Source organism: Ahaetulla prasina, chromosome 17 (assembly GCF_028640845.1).
Source record: "Ahaetulla prasina isolate Xishuangbanna chromosome 17, ASM2864084v1, whole genome shotgun sequence".
Lineage (NCBI taxonomy): Eukaryota > Metazoa > Chordata > Lepidosauria > Squamata > Colubridae > Ahaetulla > Ahaetulla prasina.
Genome location: NC_080555.1, coordinates 12,365,267 through 12,385,900, shown reverse-complemented (window position 1 = coordinate 12,385,900; position 20,634 = coordinate 12,365,267). Strand labels below are relative to the sequence as shown.

The 20,634-nt window shown below is 44.6% G+C and overlaps 1 protein-coding gene across 1 annotated transcript; it reads right to left on the bottom strand.

Annotated features, from left to right (window-relative positions):
- Positions 1–150: 150 nt before the first annotated feature.
- TMEM179B (transmembrane protein 179B) lies at positions 151–19,891 on the bottom strand. Its single transcript, XM_058160762.1, has 6 exons — positions 19,887–19,891; positions 16,907–17,276; positions 6,045–6,226; positions 5,820–5,954; positions 3,340–3,418; positions 151–646 (listed from the first exon to the last, which is right to left on the bottom strand). Exons 1-6 carry the CDS (start codon positions 19,889–19,891, stop codon positions 497–499), a joined length of 921 nt encoding a protein of 306 aa, XP_058016745.1. The 3' UTR covers positions 151–496.
- Positions 19,892–20,634: the final 743 nt, after the last annotated feature.

Below are 20,634 nucleotides of genomic sequence, written 5' to 3'. Positions count from 1 at the left end.
AGGCACAAAAATCAACCGTTGGCTGTGTGTTTGCCCATAAAGTGGTACAACACATTCATCACAGTTAACCTTAAATTGCAAGATTGTCCTTCCCATGGAGCTCTCGTGTGTTGTGAACGTGTGTGTGGGAACCCTCTATCCCAGGGGTCTCCAACCTTGGCAACTTTAAGACTTGTGGACTTCAACTCCCAGAGTTGAAGTCCACAAGTTTTAAAGTTGCCACGGTTGGAGACCCTTGCTCTATTCTGTAGTGACCTTCACGAGAACTTAACTGGGTTGGGAATGGGAATGGGCAAAACTACAGGACAGGGAATTCCAGAAGTCCTCCAGTTGTGACCTTTCCGGACATCATTCTGGGTAACCCAAGAGAGAGGAGACCTTCAAACAATCCAGTCTCTTGCCAAAGCAAGTTAGATGGTGCCCTCTGCTACCTGGGTAGAAGGCGGCAGACTGTCCAAACAGAGGGAGCCATCGTGGTGCCTCCTTCACCTTGTCCTCACTCAGACTGGTCGCCAAAGGCGGGCACTGTCTTGTCAGTCCGGGGGTTTTCCTCCTCGAGGGACTGGTAGGGGGCTTTGCGGATGCATTCCACGAAGAGCAGGAAGGACTTCAAGAACCAGAAGAGGAAGTTCACCCAAGCGGTGGCCTGAAGGCAGAGAAAAGAGAAGAGTTGGTGGTGGGAACGGAAAGGAGGAGAAGATCAGAGGAGACCTTGGAGGTCCACCACTCCAACCAAAGGCCATCTGCTCCATCCCAGGTCTCAGGCTTTGGATGGCTTCCATACAGTCTCCTAAAATGAGAAGGATGTTCTAGAGCAGGGGTCTCCAACCTTGGCAACTTTAAGACTTGTGGACTTCAACTCCCAGAATTCCTCGGCCAACAAAGGAGTTGAAGTCCACAAGTTTTAAAGTTGCCACGGTTGGAGACTCCTGCTCTAGAAAGGATGGTGGGCTCCCAACTGCGGAGGGTTGTGGAGGGACCCTTATTCAGACAGAGGAATACTGGCTAGGCAATACAGGTAGTCCTCAACTTACGACCACAATTTTTAGAATAGAATAGATTTTTTTATTGGCCAAGTGTGATTGGACACACAAGGAATTTGTGCATATGCATATGCTGTCAGTGTACATAAAAGAAAAGACCATCAAGGTATGAAATGGAATGGAATGGAATGGAATAGAATAGAATAATATATACAGTACAATGGAATTATTATTATTGTTATTGTTATTATTATTATTATTATTATTATTATTATTATTATTATTATTATTATTATTATTATTATTATTATTATTATTATTATTATTATTATTACTATTATTATTTAGATTTTTATACCGCCCTTCTCCCGAAGGACTCAGGGCCAGAATAAAAACAGTACAATATACAAATTAAGACAAAAGTTAAAATAACATATTCTATAAATGGCCGAAAATTTAAAACCATCAAATTTGACCCATAAAATTCATAAAAATACCCCAATTAAAATTATTAAAATTAAGCCAGTCCCGCTTGGATAAACAAGTACGTTTTCAATTCACGGCAAAAGGTCCGAAGGTCAGGTAATTGATGCAAACCAGGGGGAAGTTCGTTCCAGAGAGCAGGAGCTCCAACAGAGAAGGCCCTTCCCCTGGGGGCCGCCAGCTGACATTGCTTGGCGGACGGCACCCTGAGAAGACCCTCTCTGTGTGAGCGTACAGGTCGATGGGAGGCATGAGGTAACAGCAGGCGGTCCCGTAAGTACCCAGGCCCTAAGCCATGGAGCACTTTAAAGGTGGTAACCAACACCTTGAACCGCACCCGAAAGACCACAGGTAGCCAGTGCAGACTGCGCAGGAGCGGTGTTACACGGGAGCAACGTGTGGCTCCCTCAATCACCCGCGCAGCTGCATTCTGAACTAACTGAAGCCTCCGAGTGCACTTCAGGGGTAGCCCCATGTAGAGAGCATTGCAATAATCCAGACGAGAAGTGACAAGAGCGTGAGTGATCGTGCATAAGGCATCCTAGTCAAGGAAGGGGCGCAACTGGCGAACCAGGCGGACCTGGTAAAAAGCTCTCCTGGAGACGGCCGCCAAATGGTCTTCAAACGACAGCCGTCCATCCAGGAGAACGCCCAAGTTGCGCACCCTTTCTGTTGGGGCCAATGACTCGCCCCCAACAGTCAGCTGCAGTTGCAGCTGACTGTACCGGGGTGCCGGCATCCACAGCCACTCCGTCTTGGAGGGATTGAGCTTGAGTCTGTTTCTCCCCATCCAGACCCGTACGGCTTCCAGGCACTGGGACAGCACTTCGACAGCTTCGTTGGGGTGGAAAAGCACAGCTGCGTATCGTCAGCGTACAGCTGGTAACTCACCCCAAAGCCACTGATGACCTCGCCCAACGGCTTCATATAGATGTTGAACAGGAGAGGCGAGAGAATCGACCCCTGAGGCACCCCACAAGTAAGGCGCCTCGCGGTTGATCTCTGCCCTCCTGTCAACACCGTCTGCGACCGGTCGGAGAGATAGGAGGAGAACCACCGATAAACGGTGCCTCCCATTCCCAGAGCCTCCAACCGGTGCAGCAGGATACCATGGTCGATGGTATCGAAAGCTGCTGAGAGATCCAATAGGACCAGGGCAGAGGAACAACCCCTATCCCTGGCCCTCCAGAGGTCATCCACCAACGCGACCAAAGCTGTCTTCGTGCTATATCCGGACCGGAAGCCGGACTGGAACGGGTCTAGATAGACAGCTTCATCCAGATACTGGGGAAGCTGCCATGCCACCACACTCTCTACAACCTTCGCCACAAAGCGAAGGTTGGAGACTGGACGATAATTACCCAAAATAGCTGGGTCCAGGGAAGGTTTCTTGAGGAGGGGTCTCACCACCGCCTCTTTCAAGGCAGCGGGGAAAACCCCTTCCAACAAAGAAGCATTTATAATTCCCCGGAGCCAGCCTCGTGTCACCTCCTGAGTGGCCAGCACTAGCCAAGAGGGACACGGGTCCAGTAAACACGTGGTGGCATGTAACCTCCCCAGCAGCCTGTCCACGTCCTCGAGAGCCACAGAATCAAACTCATCCCAAACAACTTCGACAAGACGCGTCTCCGTCATCTCACTTGGATCATTGCAATTTTGGTCCAAACTATCCCAGAGCTGAGCGATTTTATCGTATAGATAACCACTAAACTCCTCGGCACGTCCCTGCAAGGGGTCATCCCGCCCCTCCTGATGTAGGAGAGAGCGGGTCACCTGAAACAGGGCGGCCGGGCGATTATCTGCCGACACAATGAGGGTGGAAACGTAAGAACAGGGCAGGTGTGCAAGGGGATGCATTCAGGAAGCCACTCACCTGGGCAGCGTAAAGGTTGTTGTAGAACTTCCCAGGATGATAAGGCTGGACCCAGGGACGCTGCTGAGCCTCTTGGCAGCTGGACAGAAGAAAACAAGAGGTTTACAATGTACTCTTTCTGGACTGCAGGTAAGAACAAGCCCTAGAGGTTGAATGACTACTACTGCCCAAACTCTCCAAAGCACTTACGTAACGTGAACTAAACTTATGCACGGGTGATAGAAATAGTATATTTTCAGAAATTGAAATTGTGATGAAAATCTAATGAAAATGTTTTTAAATAATGCTATGAAAATGTTGTAAAAAGTCCATTTTTTCCGTTCACTTAAATATCTTTCTTGCGTATTGTCTTTCAAAAAGGCTGAGATTTTTGCCATCTCAGCCAAATTGGCAACTTTCAATATCCATTCTCCCATTGACTATATTCAAAACAGATATCAGACTCAGAGTTATCAGACTGCCTTTGAATGATTAGGATGTATTATTTTTGATTGTTTTGGGGGAATTTTAGGAATTGATGAGAATTGTAGGATTATAATTTAGTTAGGAAGGAAAAAAATTTAGTATATGTTTGTTTTATTTTTACTATACCTTGTGTTTGTTCCGGGAAGTCGGGGGGGGGGAGGGGGGTTGTGAAGGGAGGGGGGAGGAAGGAAAGGGGGGGAAGGGGGAAAGGGGGAAAAAATTTTGTAAAACCTTTTCAATAAAAAAAAAGAAAGAAAATATTTTAAAAAGTCAATTAAATTTTAAAAAAAGGAAAGTGCTTCAGTATTGGATAAAACCCCTACCGCCCACCATGAAAGCTGGAACGCCCACTAGTGAGCGGTAGGGACCAGGTTGACTACCACTGGCCTATCTAGTCAACGACAGCCGGGTGAGCAAGCGCCAGTGCACTCTTGGCGGGTGGGTGGGCTCGACTTTGGGGCGCGGGAAGAGAGCGTGTGTTGAGCTGCTTCTTCTCGGGGGAAACCTGGCGGCCCTTTGCCTCCCCTGGCTTCTCTCCCTCCCCTCTCCCAGGTGTAATGGCCTTTGCGCCTTTGAACGCGCCTTTCTTTGCCTTTCCCCGGGCAAAGGTCGGAGATGCATATAAGCAAGCGCCTCTTCTCTTTGGGGCGAGGGGAGGAGTGGCTGGGAGGGGAGGGGCGAGGGGCCAAGCATGGCGAATTCAGTGGTTGGATTCAGCCGGTTCGCCAAAACTGCACAAACTTGTTAGCTACTGGTTCTAGTGAACCGGCTGAATCCCACCGTTGCATCTGGAGAAATTGTCCGTTCATTTACGCTCTGCTCCTATACCAATGAGTCAAGCCCCAAAGTAGCTGGGGACTCTCTACATGTCTTTCATCTCTACATTATGGAATTGAGATTATTTGTGCCAGAAAGTAAATCTCCTTTTTCTTGGAATAGCTGTTTTGAATGCAAAGAGACAAAAAAATTCGCCTTGAGCCTATGTCAAACACCCACCATGCGCACACCCACCCACGCCCCACACCCACCCCCCCGCCCTCCACGGTCAAACATCACCCTGGTGCAGCCCTCAATGAAATTGAATTTGAGACCTTGCCTCCACTCCAATCCTCACATCCTTTTGTACTCTTTATATTCAGTAGTTAGATTGCAGTGGGGTTTTTGTGTGTAATGTAAATAGCTCATGGATTCAGGTTAAGTAGAGAGGGCCCTTTAAGAGTGTCGTCTGACATGAGATCAAGGGGAGGGGAGATTGATGGTTTGAATTCAACAGGAATGTTAGAGCTCAGACTTTCAGACATTGCATTCCTGAGATGATTTACAGCCAGAGACCTGCGGAAGAAGATTACCACGGGGGGCCGAGAAGGAGCTGGCATTGGACCAGACCTGGCTGACCTCTTGGGAGGAGGAGGGACTAACGATGGGATATGGAATGTTAGCCATATTTTGTCTCAGATCCAACTTTATACTGCTGCAGTCCGGATGTATTTAGTAAAAGTACTTTTCTTTATTTGCAAATGAAGTCAAGGTGTATTCTTTCCTAAATATAATCAGAGGCAGCCTGACACACCCCTGGTATAAGGTCTCCTGCTTGAGCAAAGCTGGCTGGGGGATTCTGGGAGTTGAAGTCCTCCAGGCTTAAAGTTGCCAAGGTTGAAGACCCCTGGACTAGAAGACCTCCAAGGTCCCTTTCCAATTCTGTTATTCTATTACAACTAGTAGTACTACCGTACTACTACTGCACTATTTGATGACTACCGAACGTCATCACTGCATCTTCACAACACAGGTAACCATATCAAGTAAAGGCCTACCGGAATCATTCCCAAAACCCGTTAGCTTTCTTTGCGGTTCAGCAGGTGGAGCAAATAATCCGACCTGTTTGCTTGCTCTAATGGTCAAGGTCCTGTGTGAAGCCAGGGAAAGGGTTTTTTTTCCCTAACCAGGTTGTGCGAATGCAGCCCAAAGAAATCCTTCGCTTCTCGCTCAGCCCCTCCTCTGCCCGGGGTCCTTACCTTGCGGCCGCTTTGGATTTCCGAATGGAGCCGCAGAAGACATCCATGCCGACGCGCAGCACGCAGGCGGAGACGAGAAGGAAGAAGAGGACGGTGGCTGAGACCACCAAGGAGGTCCTGATCCAGGAGTGGACCCTGCAGGAGAAGCAGCGTCAGGACCCGGGATGTTGGTGCCCCTCCCCCCCCAGCTCCAGTGGTCCAGCCTCCTCCCGGCCCCTCACTCACAAGTGTCCATCGCCGTAGCACAAGCTGTAGAGGCCGCGGAGCAGAGAGACCAGGGTGAAGATGGCCGTCAGCCCAGAGATGGCAGAAATGAAGTAGCAGAGCGAGGGAGGGCTGGAACTCAGGAGGTTCAGCGTCCCGTTGTAGCCCACTGACCCGTACAGGATGCATTGGCCAAAGCCCCCCTGAGGAGGAGAGAAGAGAGAGGGGGGGGGGCAGAAGAGGGGTGACTGGTCTGCTGGCTGAAAAAAGGGAGTCCATGTGTTGACCCCATTCGGTGGACGATGGAATCCACAACCCAGTTGAAGGCTGCAATGGAGAACACCAGGAGGTGGTTGCTCCACAGATTTCTTTTTCTATTTATTTTTTTTATCCTGCCTTTGTTATTTGTCTTAATAACTCAAAGCAGCGAGCATATCCATCACACCTTCCTCCTCCTATTTTCCCCATACCAGAGCCTCTGGTGGCTCAACAGGCTAATGCAGCCTGTTATTAGCAGCAGCTGCTTGCAATTATTGCAGGTTCAAGTCCCACCAGGCCCAAGGTTGACCCAGCCTTCCACCCTGGGTCCTCATTTAGGTAAAATGAGGACCCAGATTGTTGGGGGCAATAAGTTGACTTTGTATATAATATACAAATGGATGAAGACTATTGCTTGACATAGTGTAAGCCGCCCTGAGTCTTCGGAGAAGGGCGGGATATAAATGCAAATTTAAAAAAAAGATATAGATGAGATAGATTAGATAGATAGATAGATAGATAGATAAATAGATAGATAGATGATAGATAGATAGATAGATAGATAGATAGATAGATAGATAGATAGATAGATAGATAGATAGATAGATGGGCCTCTGGTGGCTCAGGCTGGTAAGACAGTCTGTTACAAACACAGCTGCTTGCAATTACTGCAGGTTCAAGTCCCACCAGGCCCAAGGTTGACTCAGCCTTCCATCCTTTATAAGGTAGGTAAAATGAGACCCAGATTGTTGGGGGCAATAAAAGTTGACTTTGTATATAATATACAAATGGATGAAGACTATTGCTTGACATAGTGTAAGCCGCCCTGAGTCTTCGGAGAAGGGCGGGATATAAATGCAAATAAAAAAATAAAAAACACCCTGTGAGGTGGTCTGAGAGGGAGAGCTGGCCCAAAGTCACCCAGCTGGCTTTTATGCCCAAGGTGGGACTAGAACTCACAGCCGCCTGGTATAAGCTCAAAGTCATCCAGTTGGCTTTCATGCCTTAGGTGGGACTAGAACTCACAGCCGCCTGGTGATTGATCAAAAGTCACCCAGCTGGCTTTCATGCCTAAAGCGGGACTAGAATTCACAGCCGCCTGGTGATTGATCAAAAGTCACCCAGTTGGCTTTCATCCCTAAAGCGGGACTAGAATTCACAGCCGCCTGGTGATTGATCGAAAATCACCCAGTTGGCTTTCATGGCTAAGGCGGGACTAGAACTCACAGCCGGCTGGTGATTGATCAAAAGTCACCCAGTTGGCTTTCATGCCCAAGGTGGGACTAGAACTCACAGTCGCCTGGTGATTGATCAAAAGTCACCCAGTTGGCTTTCATGGCTAAAGCGGGACTAGAATTCACAGCCGCCTGGTGATTGATTGAAAATCACCCAGTTGGCTTTCATGGCTAAGGCGAGACTAGAACTCACTATTTGTCGTGTCCCACTCCTCCGCTGAGGGCCGGGTCAGGGAAATCTGAATCAGGCTTGCCTCTGCAGCTCTGCCCAAAGTCCTAGCAAAGTCCTCAGAGCAGGCAGGAGACCAGAAAGTGACTTCAGCAAGATAAGTTCGACTTTTGCCTGACTCAGGGACTGCCAGAAAGCAGATCCTTTATATAGGCCATGGGGTGTGGCTCCATGACTCAGCACTCATTAAGGCCTGCCCCTCCCTTCCTTCTGTTGCCTCCGCCTATCCAATCTTCTGATGCGAGGGTCACTCCAATCAGCAGCTGTTGGAAATAAACCTTCCTCAGGCTCACATGCTGTGGAGGAGGGGGAGGGGTCTAGCTGCTCCGTTTGCCTGGGCATGGAGCCAGGGCTGGGGCCGGGGGTGCTCCCTCCTCTGCAGCCTGTCTGGGCATGGAGCCAGGGCTGGGGCCGGGGGTGCTCCCTCCTCTGCAGCCTGTCTGGGCATGGAGCCAGGGCTGGGGCCGGGTGGTGCCCCCTCCTCTTCAGCTTGTCTGGGCATGGAGCCAGGACTGGGGCCGGGAGGCATACATTCCTCCATGTTCGGGAGCAGATAAGCAGACCCCGGCTGCGGTGAGAGCGGACAAGACACAACACTCTCTCAGAGCAGAGCTAGCTGGGGAATTCTGGGAGTTGAAGTCCACATTTTTTTTTTGTCTTAAAGTTGCCAAAGTTGGAGACCCTTGCTCCAGGCAAAACAAATCCTATATTTTCAACACCCCACCCACCTCCGAAGGCCCTTAATAAAGGCAACATTATACAGGTAGTCCTCAACTTACAACAGTTCACTTAGTGACCATTCAAAGTTAACAACGGCGTGGACTTCCGGGTGGCTCCACCCCTTCGCTGAGCCCTAATTAAAGGGGCTCCGCACTGAACATCGTAAAGCCAGGAAAAGCCGGCTTTAATCTTTTTCTCTGGATGAAAGAGAAAAGATAAGAGCGCAGGAATGTTGGTAGACCTCCCCAGAGGCTTTGTTTTAATTAAGCAGAGCTTCGAAGGGTCGAGGGGTCCCATAAATATTTCTGCCATCTCCGACTTCAGTGCGTCACTGCAAAAGCAGGAAAAGAAGAAGGTGTCCATCTCTGCTAATTGTCTTATCTTTATGGATCTCTTTAAGCAGACGGAATGAGTGCAAGCGGACGATTATTGGATTGCAAGTATTTTTGATTTCCTGACTTCTACTCTCTAAAAAAGAGAATTTTTTCTTTCCTTTGTTCTAATTGACTCTAAAATGGCGCCTGAACGGGAGTGAAAATGACGAATGGAATTTTAAACAGTCTGTGCAACTAAGAAGATAAGAAATGTTATGTGTGGATTTTAATGAAGTGAACTGAGCTCTCCTATACTTAAAGGGGAGAAGAGAAGTTTCTAGACTTATATTTTGTGAATTTTAAAACTGAAATGGCTACTAAACCACCTAAGACTGGGGGCAGAAGGGGTTCTGAACCAGCTTTAGAAGATCTGATTAAAGAGCAAGGGAAAGTGTCTGAAGAAAGGTTTAAGGAGATTATGGATAATAATGAGAAAATAAGAGAAGAAATAAAGAGAATAATAAAAAATAAGAGAAGATATCTTAATGGCTTTTCAAGGTTTGGCAAAAGACTGGAGGTGGTGGAGGAGGAGGTGCAAGAAATTGTTCAGTCAAATCAACAAATAGAAAATAGAATGGGGAATGCAAATCAAATTGGATAAAATGAAGATCAAGTGGTGGTGATGCAGTATAGAATGATGGAAGGAGCTCTGAGAATTAGAGGTTTGAATGAAGACAAAGGGGAAGATTTAAAAAAAATTTTATCAGAAGCTCTGGCTGAATTTATTGAACTTGATCCACAAGAGGTTGCTTATCAAATTGACAAAATTTATAGAGTTAATTCTTGGATTGCTAGGCAAAAGAAACTTCCTAGAGACATTGTGGTTTATTTTTTGAAAAGAACAGTGAGGAATCAAATTTTGCAAGTTGCTTTTCAGAAAAACTTGAAAATAGGGGAACAGGAGTTGAAGGTTTTGAAAGAGATCCCTCCCAAGATGTTAAGGGATAGAAAAGACTTTACATTTTTTACACAAGAACTTAAGAAATACCAGATTCAATTTAGATGGGAGGTTCCAGTTGGCTTGACAGTGTATTATCAGGGAAGAAGATATCGTATTGACACAGTGCTTAAGGCCAAAGATTTTCTTTCTACAGTGCTGAAATTTGAAATAGAAATAATAGAAAAAAGAATTCAAGAGACTCAAATGGGTGTGGAAGCTGAGGTGATTCCAGTGATGTTACCATCAGAGGAACAACCACAAGAACAAAGACTGACCAGGGAGCTCTTAAGCGTAAAGAAAAGGAGCAACAAACTCAAAGTAAAGTTCAGGATTCTGCTACAGAAGCGGTGGAGGAGCACGGCCAAGATACGGGAGGACGATCTTCAGTTGATTGCCCAAAGGCTTCAGCAGCCCAGTAATGGCAAATAAAATCTTGACTTGGAATGTCAATGGTTTGAACTCAGCTCAGAAGAGAAGAAAATATTTCATTATTTGAAACAATTTAAAAATGATGTTATTTGCTTACAAGAAACACATATTAAATTATCAGATCAAAAGTACCTAATAAACTCAAAGTTAGGTAAACATTTTGTTGCTTCAGCTTTGGAGAAAAAACATGGCATAGTGGTTTATTTGAGAAAAGATATACCAGCCAAGTTAATAGAGGCAGATATTTATGGAAGATATATTGCTATTGAACTTACAATAGAAACAAAAAGGACTCTCTTGCTTGGTATATATGCACCCAACCAGCAACAAGAAAAATTTTATAGAATGTTATATGATAAGTTGATCCTATGGGATTATAAATCGTGTATTATATTGGGAGATTGGAATGGAGTAATAGATACACGAAAGGACAAGAGAACTTCTTCCAAGAAGATACCTGCACATGCAAAGCTGCCTAAATCCTTTTTGATATGATAGAAGATTTTGAGTTAAGAGATGTATGGAGACTGGAATTTGGAGGAAAGAGACTATACTTTTTTCTCTGATAGGCATCAATCCTTCTCACGTATTGATTTTATTTTAATTTCTAATGATTTGCTTTTTAGGGTGAAGAAAACTAAGATATTTCCAAGATGTTTGTCTGATCATAGTCCTGTTTGGATGGGATTGCAATATGGAAAAGAGGTAGAAGAACTTGGAGATTAAATGAAAATTTGTTTAGATATCAGGATAATGTAAATCAATGTAAAAAGCAGATGAAAGAATTTTTTGATTATAATTTGAATAATGAAACATCGATAGAAATGGTTTGGGATTGCAGTAAAGCTTTTATGAGAGGTGTATTAATATATCTTAATAATAGACAGAGAAATAAGCAACAAAGACAGCGAGGTATTTAGAAGAGGAAATTTATAAGAAACAACAATTATTAATACATAACCCACATGATCAAAAACTTAAAGATGCAATAAAGTTACTACAGAATCAATTTAATATGATAATGGCTGATCAGGTGGCAACAAATATACAATATGCCAAACATAATACTTTTTGTAACGCAAATAGACCTGGTAGGTGGTTAGCATACACTTTAAGGAAAAGACAAAAACAACGTACTATAGAAAAAATAGAATACAAAGGTAAAGAGAGATATCAACAGGATAAAATTAAAAAAGCTTTTTTAGAATATTATACAAATTTATATCTTAAAGATAATATATCGAATAGGGATATTGATAAGTATTTGAAGGAATATAAGGTTAAAAATTTAACTTTAGAACAAACGGATGAATTGAATCGGCCTATAACCTCGGAAGAAATTATTTTGGTAATTAAACAATTAAAAATTGGGGAAAACTCCTGAATGCGGATGGGCTTACAGTTAGTTATTATAGGAATTTACAGGATGAGATGTTAGGTCCACTTAAGGAATTATTTAATCAGATACAACTAGGAGAATTCCCCTCATGGAGAACCTCTTTTATTTCATTGATACCAAAGAGGAACAGGATTGTTCTAAACCTGGGAATTATAGGCCAATCTCACTTTTAAATAATGATTATAAGATTTTTGTTAAAATAATAGCTAATAGATTAATGTTGATTCTGCAGCGAAGAATTCATAATGATCAATCTGGATTTATAAAAGGGAGACAGATGAGGAATAATGTTAGGCAGATTATTAATTTACTGGAGTACTTAGAAAAGAAAAATTTTATTCCAGCAGCATTTATTTTTCTCGATGCAGAGAAAGCTTTTGATCGATTGCATTGGGATTTTTTATTTAAATTAATAGAAAAGATGCAATTTGGAGATGGTTTTTTAAGAATAATTAGGGCAATTTATGGAGAGCAAACAGCACAGATTATAATCAATGGTAGCTTAACAGAACCTTTTAAGATTGCGAAAGGAACAAGACAGGGATGTCCTTTATCACCATTATTGTTTATTTTAACTCTAGAACCATTATTGGATAAAATACGAAGTAAAGGAGATAGAGGGAATTAGAGTTAGACAGTATGAATATAAGTTAAGAGCTTTTGCAGATGATTTGGTGATTACTTTAACAAACCCTATAAATTCTAGTAAATCTTTGTTGGAAATAATTGATCAATATGGGAATGTCTCAGGGTTTAAGGTAAATCAGAAAATGACAAAAAGTGATAATAAAAATATGGCCAGACAACAGAAAGAAAAACTAGAGGAAGTAACAGGATTTGAAATTGTAAAGAAGGTTAAGTATTTAGGGGTTTATATTACGTCATCAAATGTGAAATTGTATAAGAATAACTATGAGGTTTTATGGCAAAAAGTTCAGAAGGAGTTGATTGTTTGGAAAAAATTGCAATTATCTTTGCTGGGGAGAATTGCTGCTATTAAAATGAATGTTTTACCTAGATTTTTATTCCTCTTTCAGATGATACCAATAATTAAGAAAGATAAGAATCTTGAGGAATGGCAGAAGGGAATTAACAAATTTATATGGGAAGGTAAAAAAGCTAGGGTTAAAATGAAAATAATTCAAGATTCTCGGGAAAAGGGAGGTTTAAAAATGCCTAATTTTAAATTATATTATGAAGCAGCTGCTCTCTCTGCAATAAGTGATTGGTTTAATTTAACAGAGGACAGAATTTTGAATATAGAAGGTTATGATTTGTTATATGGATGGCATGCATATTTAATTTATGACAAAAAGTGGATAAGGCCTTTAAAAATCATGTGTTAAGAAATGCCCTTCATGTGTTTGGAAAAATACTCTTATAAACTAAATTATAAGGTTCCTATATGGGCATGTCCTAGACATACAGTAGAAAATATAAACATAGAACAGAAGCAGGAAATGATTACATATAAAGATCTTTTGTATACTGAAAGAGGTAATTTGCAGTTAAAATCTCTGCAAGTATTAAGAGAGGAAGGGAAAAATTATACTTGGTTTCAATATGAGCAATTACATGCTAGATGGAAGGGAGATCAAAAAATTGGTATAGAGCAGAACGAGGGAAATTTGGTAAAGCAAATTAGAAATCAGTCTCAGGAGCATATAAAGAGATTGTATAATGTGTTACTTGAAATAGATTCTGAAAGGGACTTGGTAAAGGACTGTATGATAAAGTGGGCACAAAATTTTCAGGAGCCAATATTATTGGAAACGTGGGAAAGAATTTGGGTTAGAAATGTTAAATTCACGAGGCACAGAATCTGAGGAAAATTTTTATAAAATGTTTTATAGATGGCATCTAGATCCTAAAAAATTATCGTGTATGTATCCAGAAATGCAAGCAAAATGTTGGAGATGTAATTGTGATGACGCTACATATTTTCACATTTGGTGGACTTGTAAGGACATAAAGGCCTTTTGGATAAAAATTTGGTGGATTTTACAAAATGTTCTGAAAAGAAGATAAAGTTCCTGCCGCAATTTTTTTGTTGGGAATTATTACGGATTGTACAGTAATTGAGACTAAATTGATTTTAAATCTAATAACTGCAGCAAGATTACTAATAGGACAATATTGGAAGAAAAAAGAAGTACCAACAATACAAGAATGGATATTGAAAGTTGCCAATTTGGCTGAGATGGCGAAGATATCAGCCTTTTGAAAGACAATACGCAAGAAAGATACTTAAAGGAATGGAAAAATGGATTGACTATATTCAACGAGATATCAGACTAAGAGTTATCAGACTGTTTTTGAATGATTATGATGTATTATTTTTGATTGCTTTTGGGGGAAGTTAGGAAATGATGATTGTAGGGGTATAATTAAGTTGGGACGAAAACTTTTTAGCATATGTTTGTTTTACTTTTAACTATACCTTGTGCTCGTTCCGGGAAGTCGGGGGGGGGAGGGGGGTTGCGAAGGGAGGGGGGAAAGGGGGGAAAAAAATTTTGTAAAACTTTTTGAATAAAAAAAAAAAAAAAAAAAAGTTAACAACGGCGTTGAAAAAAGTGACTTATGGCCGCTTTTTCACACTTACGACCTTTGTAGCAGCCCCATGACCATGTGATCAAAATTCAGACACTTGGCAACTGGTTCATATTTATGACGGTTCCAGTGTCCCGGAGTCACACGATCCCCTTTTTGCGACCTTTCGACAAGCAAAAATCAACGGGGAAGCCAGATTCACTTAACAACCAGGTTATTATTGTTAACTTATCCCCTGCGGTGATTCACTTAACAGCTGTGGCAAGAAAGGTCGTAAAATAGTGCTAAAGTCACTTAAGTGTTTCACTCAGCAACGGAAATGTTGGGTTCAAGGTGGATGTAAGTCGAGGACTATTTGTACTACTCCTCGACTTACATCCACATTGAAGCAAATTTCCCCACATCTGAACTCAGAGCTGCTGCCTGTCTTTTCCCCTGTGCCCTAGCGCAGGGGTCTCCAACCTTGGTCCCTTTAAGACTTGTGGACTTCAACTCCCAGAGTCCCTCAGCCTTCAAAGCTGAGGTTTAGAGCAAAGGTCTCCAACCTTGGTCCCTTTAAGACTTGTGGACTTCAACTCCCAGAGTCCCTCAGCCTTCAAAGCTGAGGTTTAGAGCAGGGGTCTCCAACCTTGGTCCCTTTAAGACTTGTGGACTTCAACTCCCAGAGTCCCTCAGCCTTCAAAGCTGAGGTTTAGAGCAGGGGTCTCCAACCTTGGTCCCTTTAAGACTTGTGGACTTCAACTCCCAGAGTCCCTCAGCCTTCAAAGCTGAGGTTTAGAGCAGGGTCTCAACCTTGGTCCCTTTAAGACTTGTGGACTTCAACTCCCAGAGTCCCTCAGCCTTCAAAGCTGAGGTTTAGAGCAAAGGTCTCCAACCTTGGTCCCTTTAAGACTTGTGGACTTCAACTCCCAGAGTCCCTCAGCCTTCAAAGCTGAGGTTTAGAGCAGGGGTCTCCAACCTTGGTCCCTTTAAGACTTGTGGACTTCAACTCCCAGAGTCCCTCAGCCTTCAAAGCTGAGGTTTAGAGCAGGGGTCTCCAACCTTGGTCCCTTTAAGACTTGTGGACTTCAACTCCCAGAGTCCCTCAGCCTTCAAAGCTGAGGTTTAGAGCAGGGGTCTCCAACCTTGGTCCCTTTAAGACTTGTGGACTTCAACTCCCAGAGTCCCTCAGCCTTCAAAGCTGAGGTTTAGAGCAGGGGTCTCCAACCTTGGTCCCTTTAAGACTTGTGGACTTCAACTCCCAGAACCCCCACTCTGGGAGTTGAAGTCCACAAGTCTTAAAGGGACCGAGGTTGGAGACTCCAGCTTTGCTGGCTGAGGGACTCTGGGAGTTGAAGTCCACAAGTCTTAAAGGGACCAAGATTGGAGACTCCTGCTTTGCTGGCTGAGGAACTCTGGGAGTTGAGACCCTGACTAGACCTCAGCTTTGCTGGCTGAGGGACTCTGGGAGTTGAAGTCCACAAGTCTTAAAGGGACCAAGGTTGGAGACCCCTGGGCTAGATTTCACTGGCTGGCTGTCAGGCTGGCCTGAAATAAATGCCCCCTTGAGGGAACTTCGGCATTTCTCCCCTCCAAAAGGGCTCCTTAGGCTCCAGCCTTGAGGGCACCTGGTTGGGAGACGTCTGGGGGGTGGGGAACAGGCAGGAGCACCTGAAACTATAGCTGTGACCCCATTACAGGGTCCTCCACTTAGGGCCACAACGGACTCCACAATTTCACTTGCTAAGCGAGACAGCTGTTCAGCCAGTTTTTCTCCCTTTTCCAACCTACAGTCCTTAAGTGAACCACCGCAGTTGTTAAAATGATTACCCCGTTGTTACGTGAGCCTGGCTTCCCCATTGACTTTGATTGTCGAAAAGGGGGAGAAAGGGGAACACGGGACTTGGCTGGGCCAGCCCCCTGCCATCCCGCCCGTTGCCAAGTGCCTGAAATTTTTCATCCGGGCGACCCTGGAGATGCTGCGAACGGTCGTAAGTGTGAAACACGGTCCCACATCCCTGTGTTTCGGGGCCCTTGTAATTTTCAAGGGTGGCTAAACGAAGGAAGGGAGCCTCTAAGGCAGGGGGTCTCCAATCTTGGCCACTTTAAGCTTGGCGGACTTCAACTCCCAGAACCCCCCAAGCCAGCAAATGCTGCAAATGGTCGTAAGTGTGAAACACGGTCCCACATCCCTCTGTTTCAGGGGCCCTTATAACTTCCAAGGGTGGCTAAACAAAGAGACCCTCTAAGGCAGGGGGTCTCCAACCTTGGCCACTTTAAGCCTGGCGGACTTCAACTCCCAGAACCCCCCAGCCAGCAAATGCTGCAACGGTCATAAGTGCGAAACACGGTCCCATGTCCCTCTATTTTGGGGGCCCTTGTAACTTCCAAGGGTGGCTAAACGAAGGAAAAAACCCTCTGTTTTAAGGCCACCTAAAACAGGGGTCTCCAACCTTGGGCACTTTAAGCCTGGCGGACTTCAACTCCCAGAACCCCCCAGCCAGCAAAGCTGGCTGGGGGGATTCTGGGAGTTGAAGTCCTCCAGGCTTAAAGTGGCCAAGGTTGGAGACCCCTGCGAGGCTAAGGCGTCCCGTGGGCAACTTTCAGCCCAGCCAACGGTGCCTCTTCGGAGCCCTGGCGGGGCGGTTATCCGAGCACCTCCGCGCTGCCCTGGAGCGAGGAAGGACGGGGAAGCCCCCCACCACCACCACCCACCCCCCAGCCCGGCAAACGGCAGCCCGGCTTTCCCCGCGTTCACCTGGCGGCTCACCTGGGCGAGGCCGAGCGCAGCAGCGCAACCGAGGGCGGCGAGCAGGGCGGCGGCGTTGAGCGCCAGGTCCAGCAGCAACCAGCCGGACGGCCGCGCCATCTTCGGGGCTGGGAAGCGGAACCGAGCAGCGCTGCGCCCGTCCTCGGATCTCAGCCCGGCCGGAGGAGGAGGAGGAGGAGGCAGCCCGGGGCAGGCGGCTTTGGTCCCCGAGGTGCTGCCGCGGCTGGGATCCCGCTGCGCGCGGGGAAAGAAGGAAGGAGGGACGCGGGGATTTTGGGCACAAGCCGACTTCCGCAGGTTTGCCAAACTCCGCCTCCCCGCCTTGAACAAACGGTGGTTTTTGGCAAAAGTGCCTGGCTGGAATTTCAATCTGGAAATAAGGAGGAATTATCCCGACAGGGAGAGCAATAGAGCAAGGAGTTGCTTTCGGAAGTTATATATAAAGGGCGTGCAGAGTTATATATAATATAATATATATAATATATATAAAACTGCATATAACTTATATATCTATAAGTTATATGCAGTGGTGGGATTCAAGTAATTTAACAACCGGTTCTCTGCCCTAATGATTTCTTCCAACAACCAGTTTGCCAAACTGTTCAGACAGTTAACAATATATATATATATATAAGTTATATGCAGTGGTGGGATTCAAGTAATTTAACAACCGGTTCTCTGCCCTAACGATTTCTTCCAACAACCAGTTCACCAAACTGCTCAGAAAGTTAACAATATATATATAAGTTATATGCAGTGGTGGGATTCAAGTAATTTAACAACCGGTTCTCTGCCCTAATGATTTCTTCCAACAACCAGTTTGCCAAACTGTTCAGACAGTTAACAATATATATATATATATATAAGTTATATGCAGTGGTGGGATTCAAGTAATTTAACAACCGGTTCTCTGCCCTAACGATTTCTTCCAACAACCAGTTCACCAAACTGCTCAGAAAGTTAACAATATATATATAAGTTATATGCAGTGGTGGGATTCAAGTAATTTAACAACCAGTTCTCTGCCCTAACGATTTCTTCCAACAACCAGTTCGCCCAACTGCTCAGAAAGTTAACAACCGGTTCTCCCAAAGTGGTGCAAACTGGCTGAATCCCATCACTGGTTATATATAAGTTATATATATATAAGTTATATATAAGGGGCATGCATAAGAGCAAAAAAGTGCCTACCGTTCCTGTCCTATTGTTCCCTTCATTGTATCAAACTAATATAGTTGATGCATATTTTTTACTTATATATATATATATATATATTTTCTTCAAGATATATTGTTTTATCTATGATAATTGTTTGTGTATACTGTTGTGACAAAGAAAATTAAAAAAAAAAAAGTTGTGGGAACTTCATCCCTGGAAGCTTTCAAGAAGAGACTGGACTGCCATCTGTCATAAGTGGTGTAAGATCTCTTGCTTGGGCAGGGGGTTGGATTAGATGACCTCAAAGGTCCCTTCCGACTCTGGTATTCTGTTATTATTCTGTTACTCAGAAATTGTGGGAGCTTCATCCCTGGAAGCTTTCAAGAAGAGACTGGACTGCCATCAGTCAGAAACAGTGTAGGGTTTCTTGCTTGGGCAGGGGGTTGGATTAGATGACCTCAAAGGTCCCTTCCGACTCTGGTATTCTATTATTATTCTGTTGCTCAGAAATTGTGGGAGCTTCATCACTGGAGGCTTTTAAGAAGAGACTGGACTGCCATATTATTATTATTATTATTATTATTGTTGTTGTTGTTGTTGTTGTTGTTGTTGTTAATTCAATTTATATACCACCCTTCTTCCGAAGGACTCAGGGTGGTTTACAGCCAAGTAAAAATAGATTCGCTGGTGTAGGGTCTCCTGCTTGGGTGGGGGGTTGGACTAGATCAGGGGTCTCCAACCTTGGTCCCTTTAAGACTTGTGGACTTCAACTCCCAGAGTCCCTCAGCCAGCAAAGCAAAGCTGACTGAGGAACTCTGGGAGTTGAAGTCCACAAGCCTTAAAGTTACTAAGGTTGGAGACCCCTGGGCTAGATGACCTACAAGGTTCCTTCCAACTCTGTTCATCTGTTGAAAACAACAAGAACCAGGGTTTGCTTGGACAAACCAAGGTTTGGCAAACTGTCCCTGGCTTGAATTTCAACCTGGAAATAAGGAGGAATTTCCTGACAGTGAGAACCATCAACCCATGGAACAGAAGTTGCCTTTGGAAGTTGTGGGAGCTTCATCGCTGGAGGCTTTCAAGAAGAGACTGGACTGCCATCTGTCAGAACTGGTGTAGGGGGATTGGACTAGATGACCTCCAAGGTCCCTTCCAACTCTGTTAATCTATTAGAAACCACCACCAGCAGGGTTTGGCAAACTACCTAGCTTAAACAAACTAGCAGAGGTGGGTTTCAGCAGGTTCTGACCAGTTCTGGAGAAACGGTACCGGAAATTTTGAGTAGTTCAGAGAACCAGTAGTAAAAAATTCTGACTGGCCCCGCCCCCATTTAGTCTCTGCCTCCCGAGTCCCAGCTGATCGGGAGGGAATGGGGATTTTGCAGAAACCTCCCCCTGGAGTGGGGTGGGAATGGAGATTTTACAATATCTTTCCCCTGCCATGCCCACCAAGCCACACCCACAGAACCGGTAGTAAAAAAAAATTTGAAACCCACCACTGCAAACCAAAGTTTGGCAAACTGCCTCGCTTGGACAAACCGGGGTTTAGCAGGGGAGACCCAGCCTGAGCGTATCCAAAGTGGGCCAGCGGAGGTGGGTGGGAAAACATCCAACTGTAGGAGTGGCATAGCTGCTTTTAGCCGGAAAAATCCCATTTTGTTGCAAAAAAACCCATAAAAGCTTCATTTTGCTCACTTCTGTTTTTCTGACTTGAACCGTCCTTGCCCTAAAATTCCCAGAAGACTTATGGAAAACTCCAACCAGACCAGAGGTTGACTTCCCTTTTTCTGATGCAGATAAATTAGCTAGAAAGTTTTGCATACTTCATGGCTAACCTCAGTTAAGGACAGCTGGGCGAGGGGCTCAAATACTTTAGTAATGAACGGATTGGCTGGAAGAGCCATTCTTTTACTAGAGGTGTTTTATTGATTTATTGCTCCATTAATCCCCATGGCTGGCTAATGACCATGACTTAAGTTTTGCAAATGTGTATAAAAGCTGCTACAGCAATTTGTGCATGGGGGGGGGTGGGGTGGTTTCCTCAATTTGTGATTCTGTCCGGAGAACATTTCTCTGTTGCATTTAATAAAGGGGTTTATTTATTTATTTATTTATTTATTGTTTATATTTATATACCGCCCTATCTCCCAAAGGACTCAGGGCGGTTTACAGGCATTTAAAAGCAAGAAATACAATAAATACAATTCTAAAAACAATTAAAAAACTTATTCAAAAGCCTTAATTAAAAATATAAAAATTAAAACCCAAGATAAAACCCATAAACTAAAATCTAACTCAGTCCTGCGCAATTAAATAGATATGTTTTAAGCTCACGGAAGGTCCAAGGCCCGGAAGCTGACGAAGTCCTGGGGGCAGTTCATTCCAGAGGGTGGGAGCCCCCACAGAGAAGGCCCTTCCCCTGGGCGTCGCCAGACGACATTGCCTCGCTGACGGCACCCTGAGGAGTCCCTCTCTGTGAGAGCGCACGGGTCGGTGAGAGGTATTGGGTTGCAGCAGGCGGTCCCGTAGATAACCCGGCCCTATGCCATGGAGCGCTTTAAAGGTGGTCAC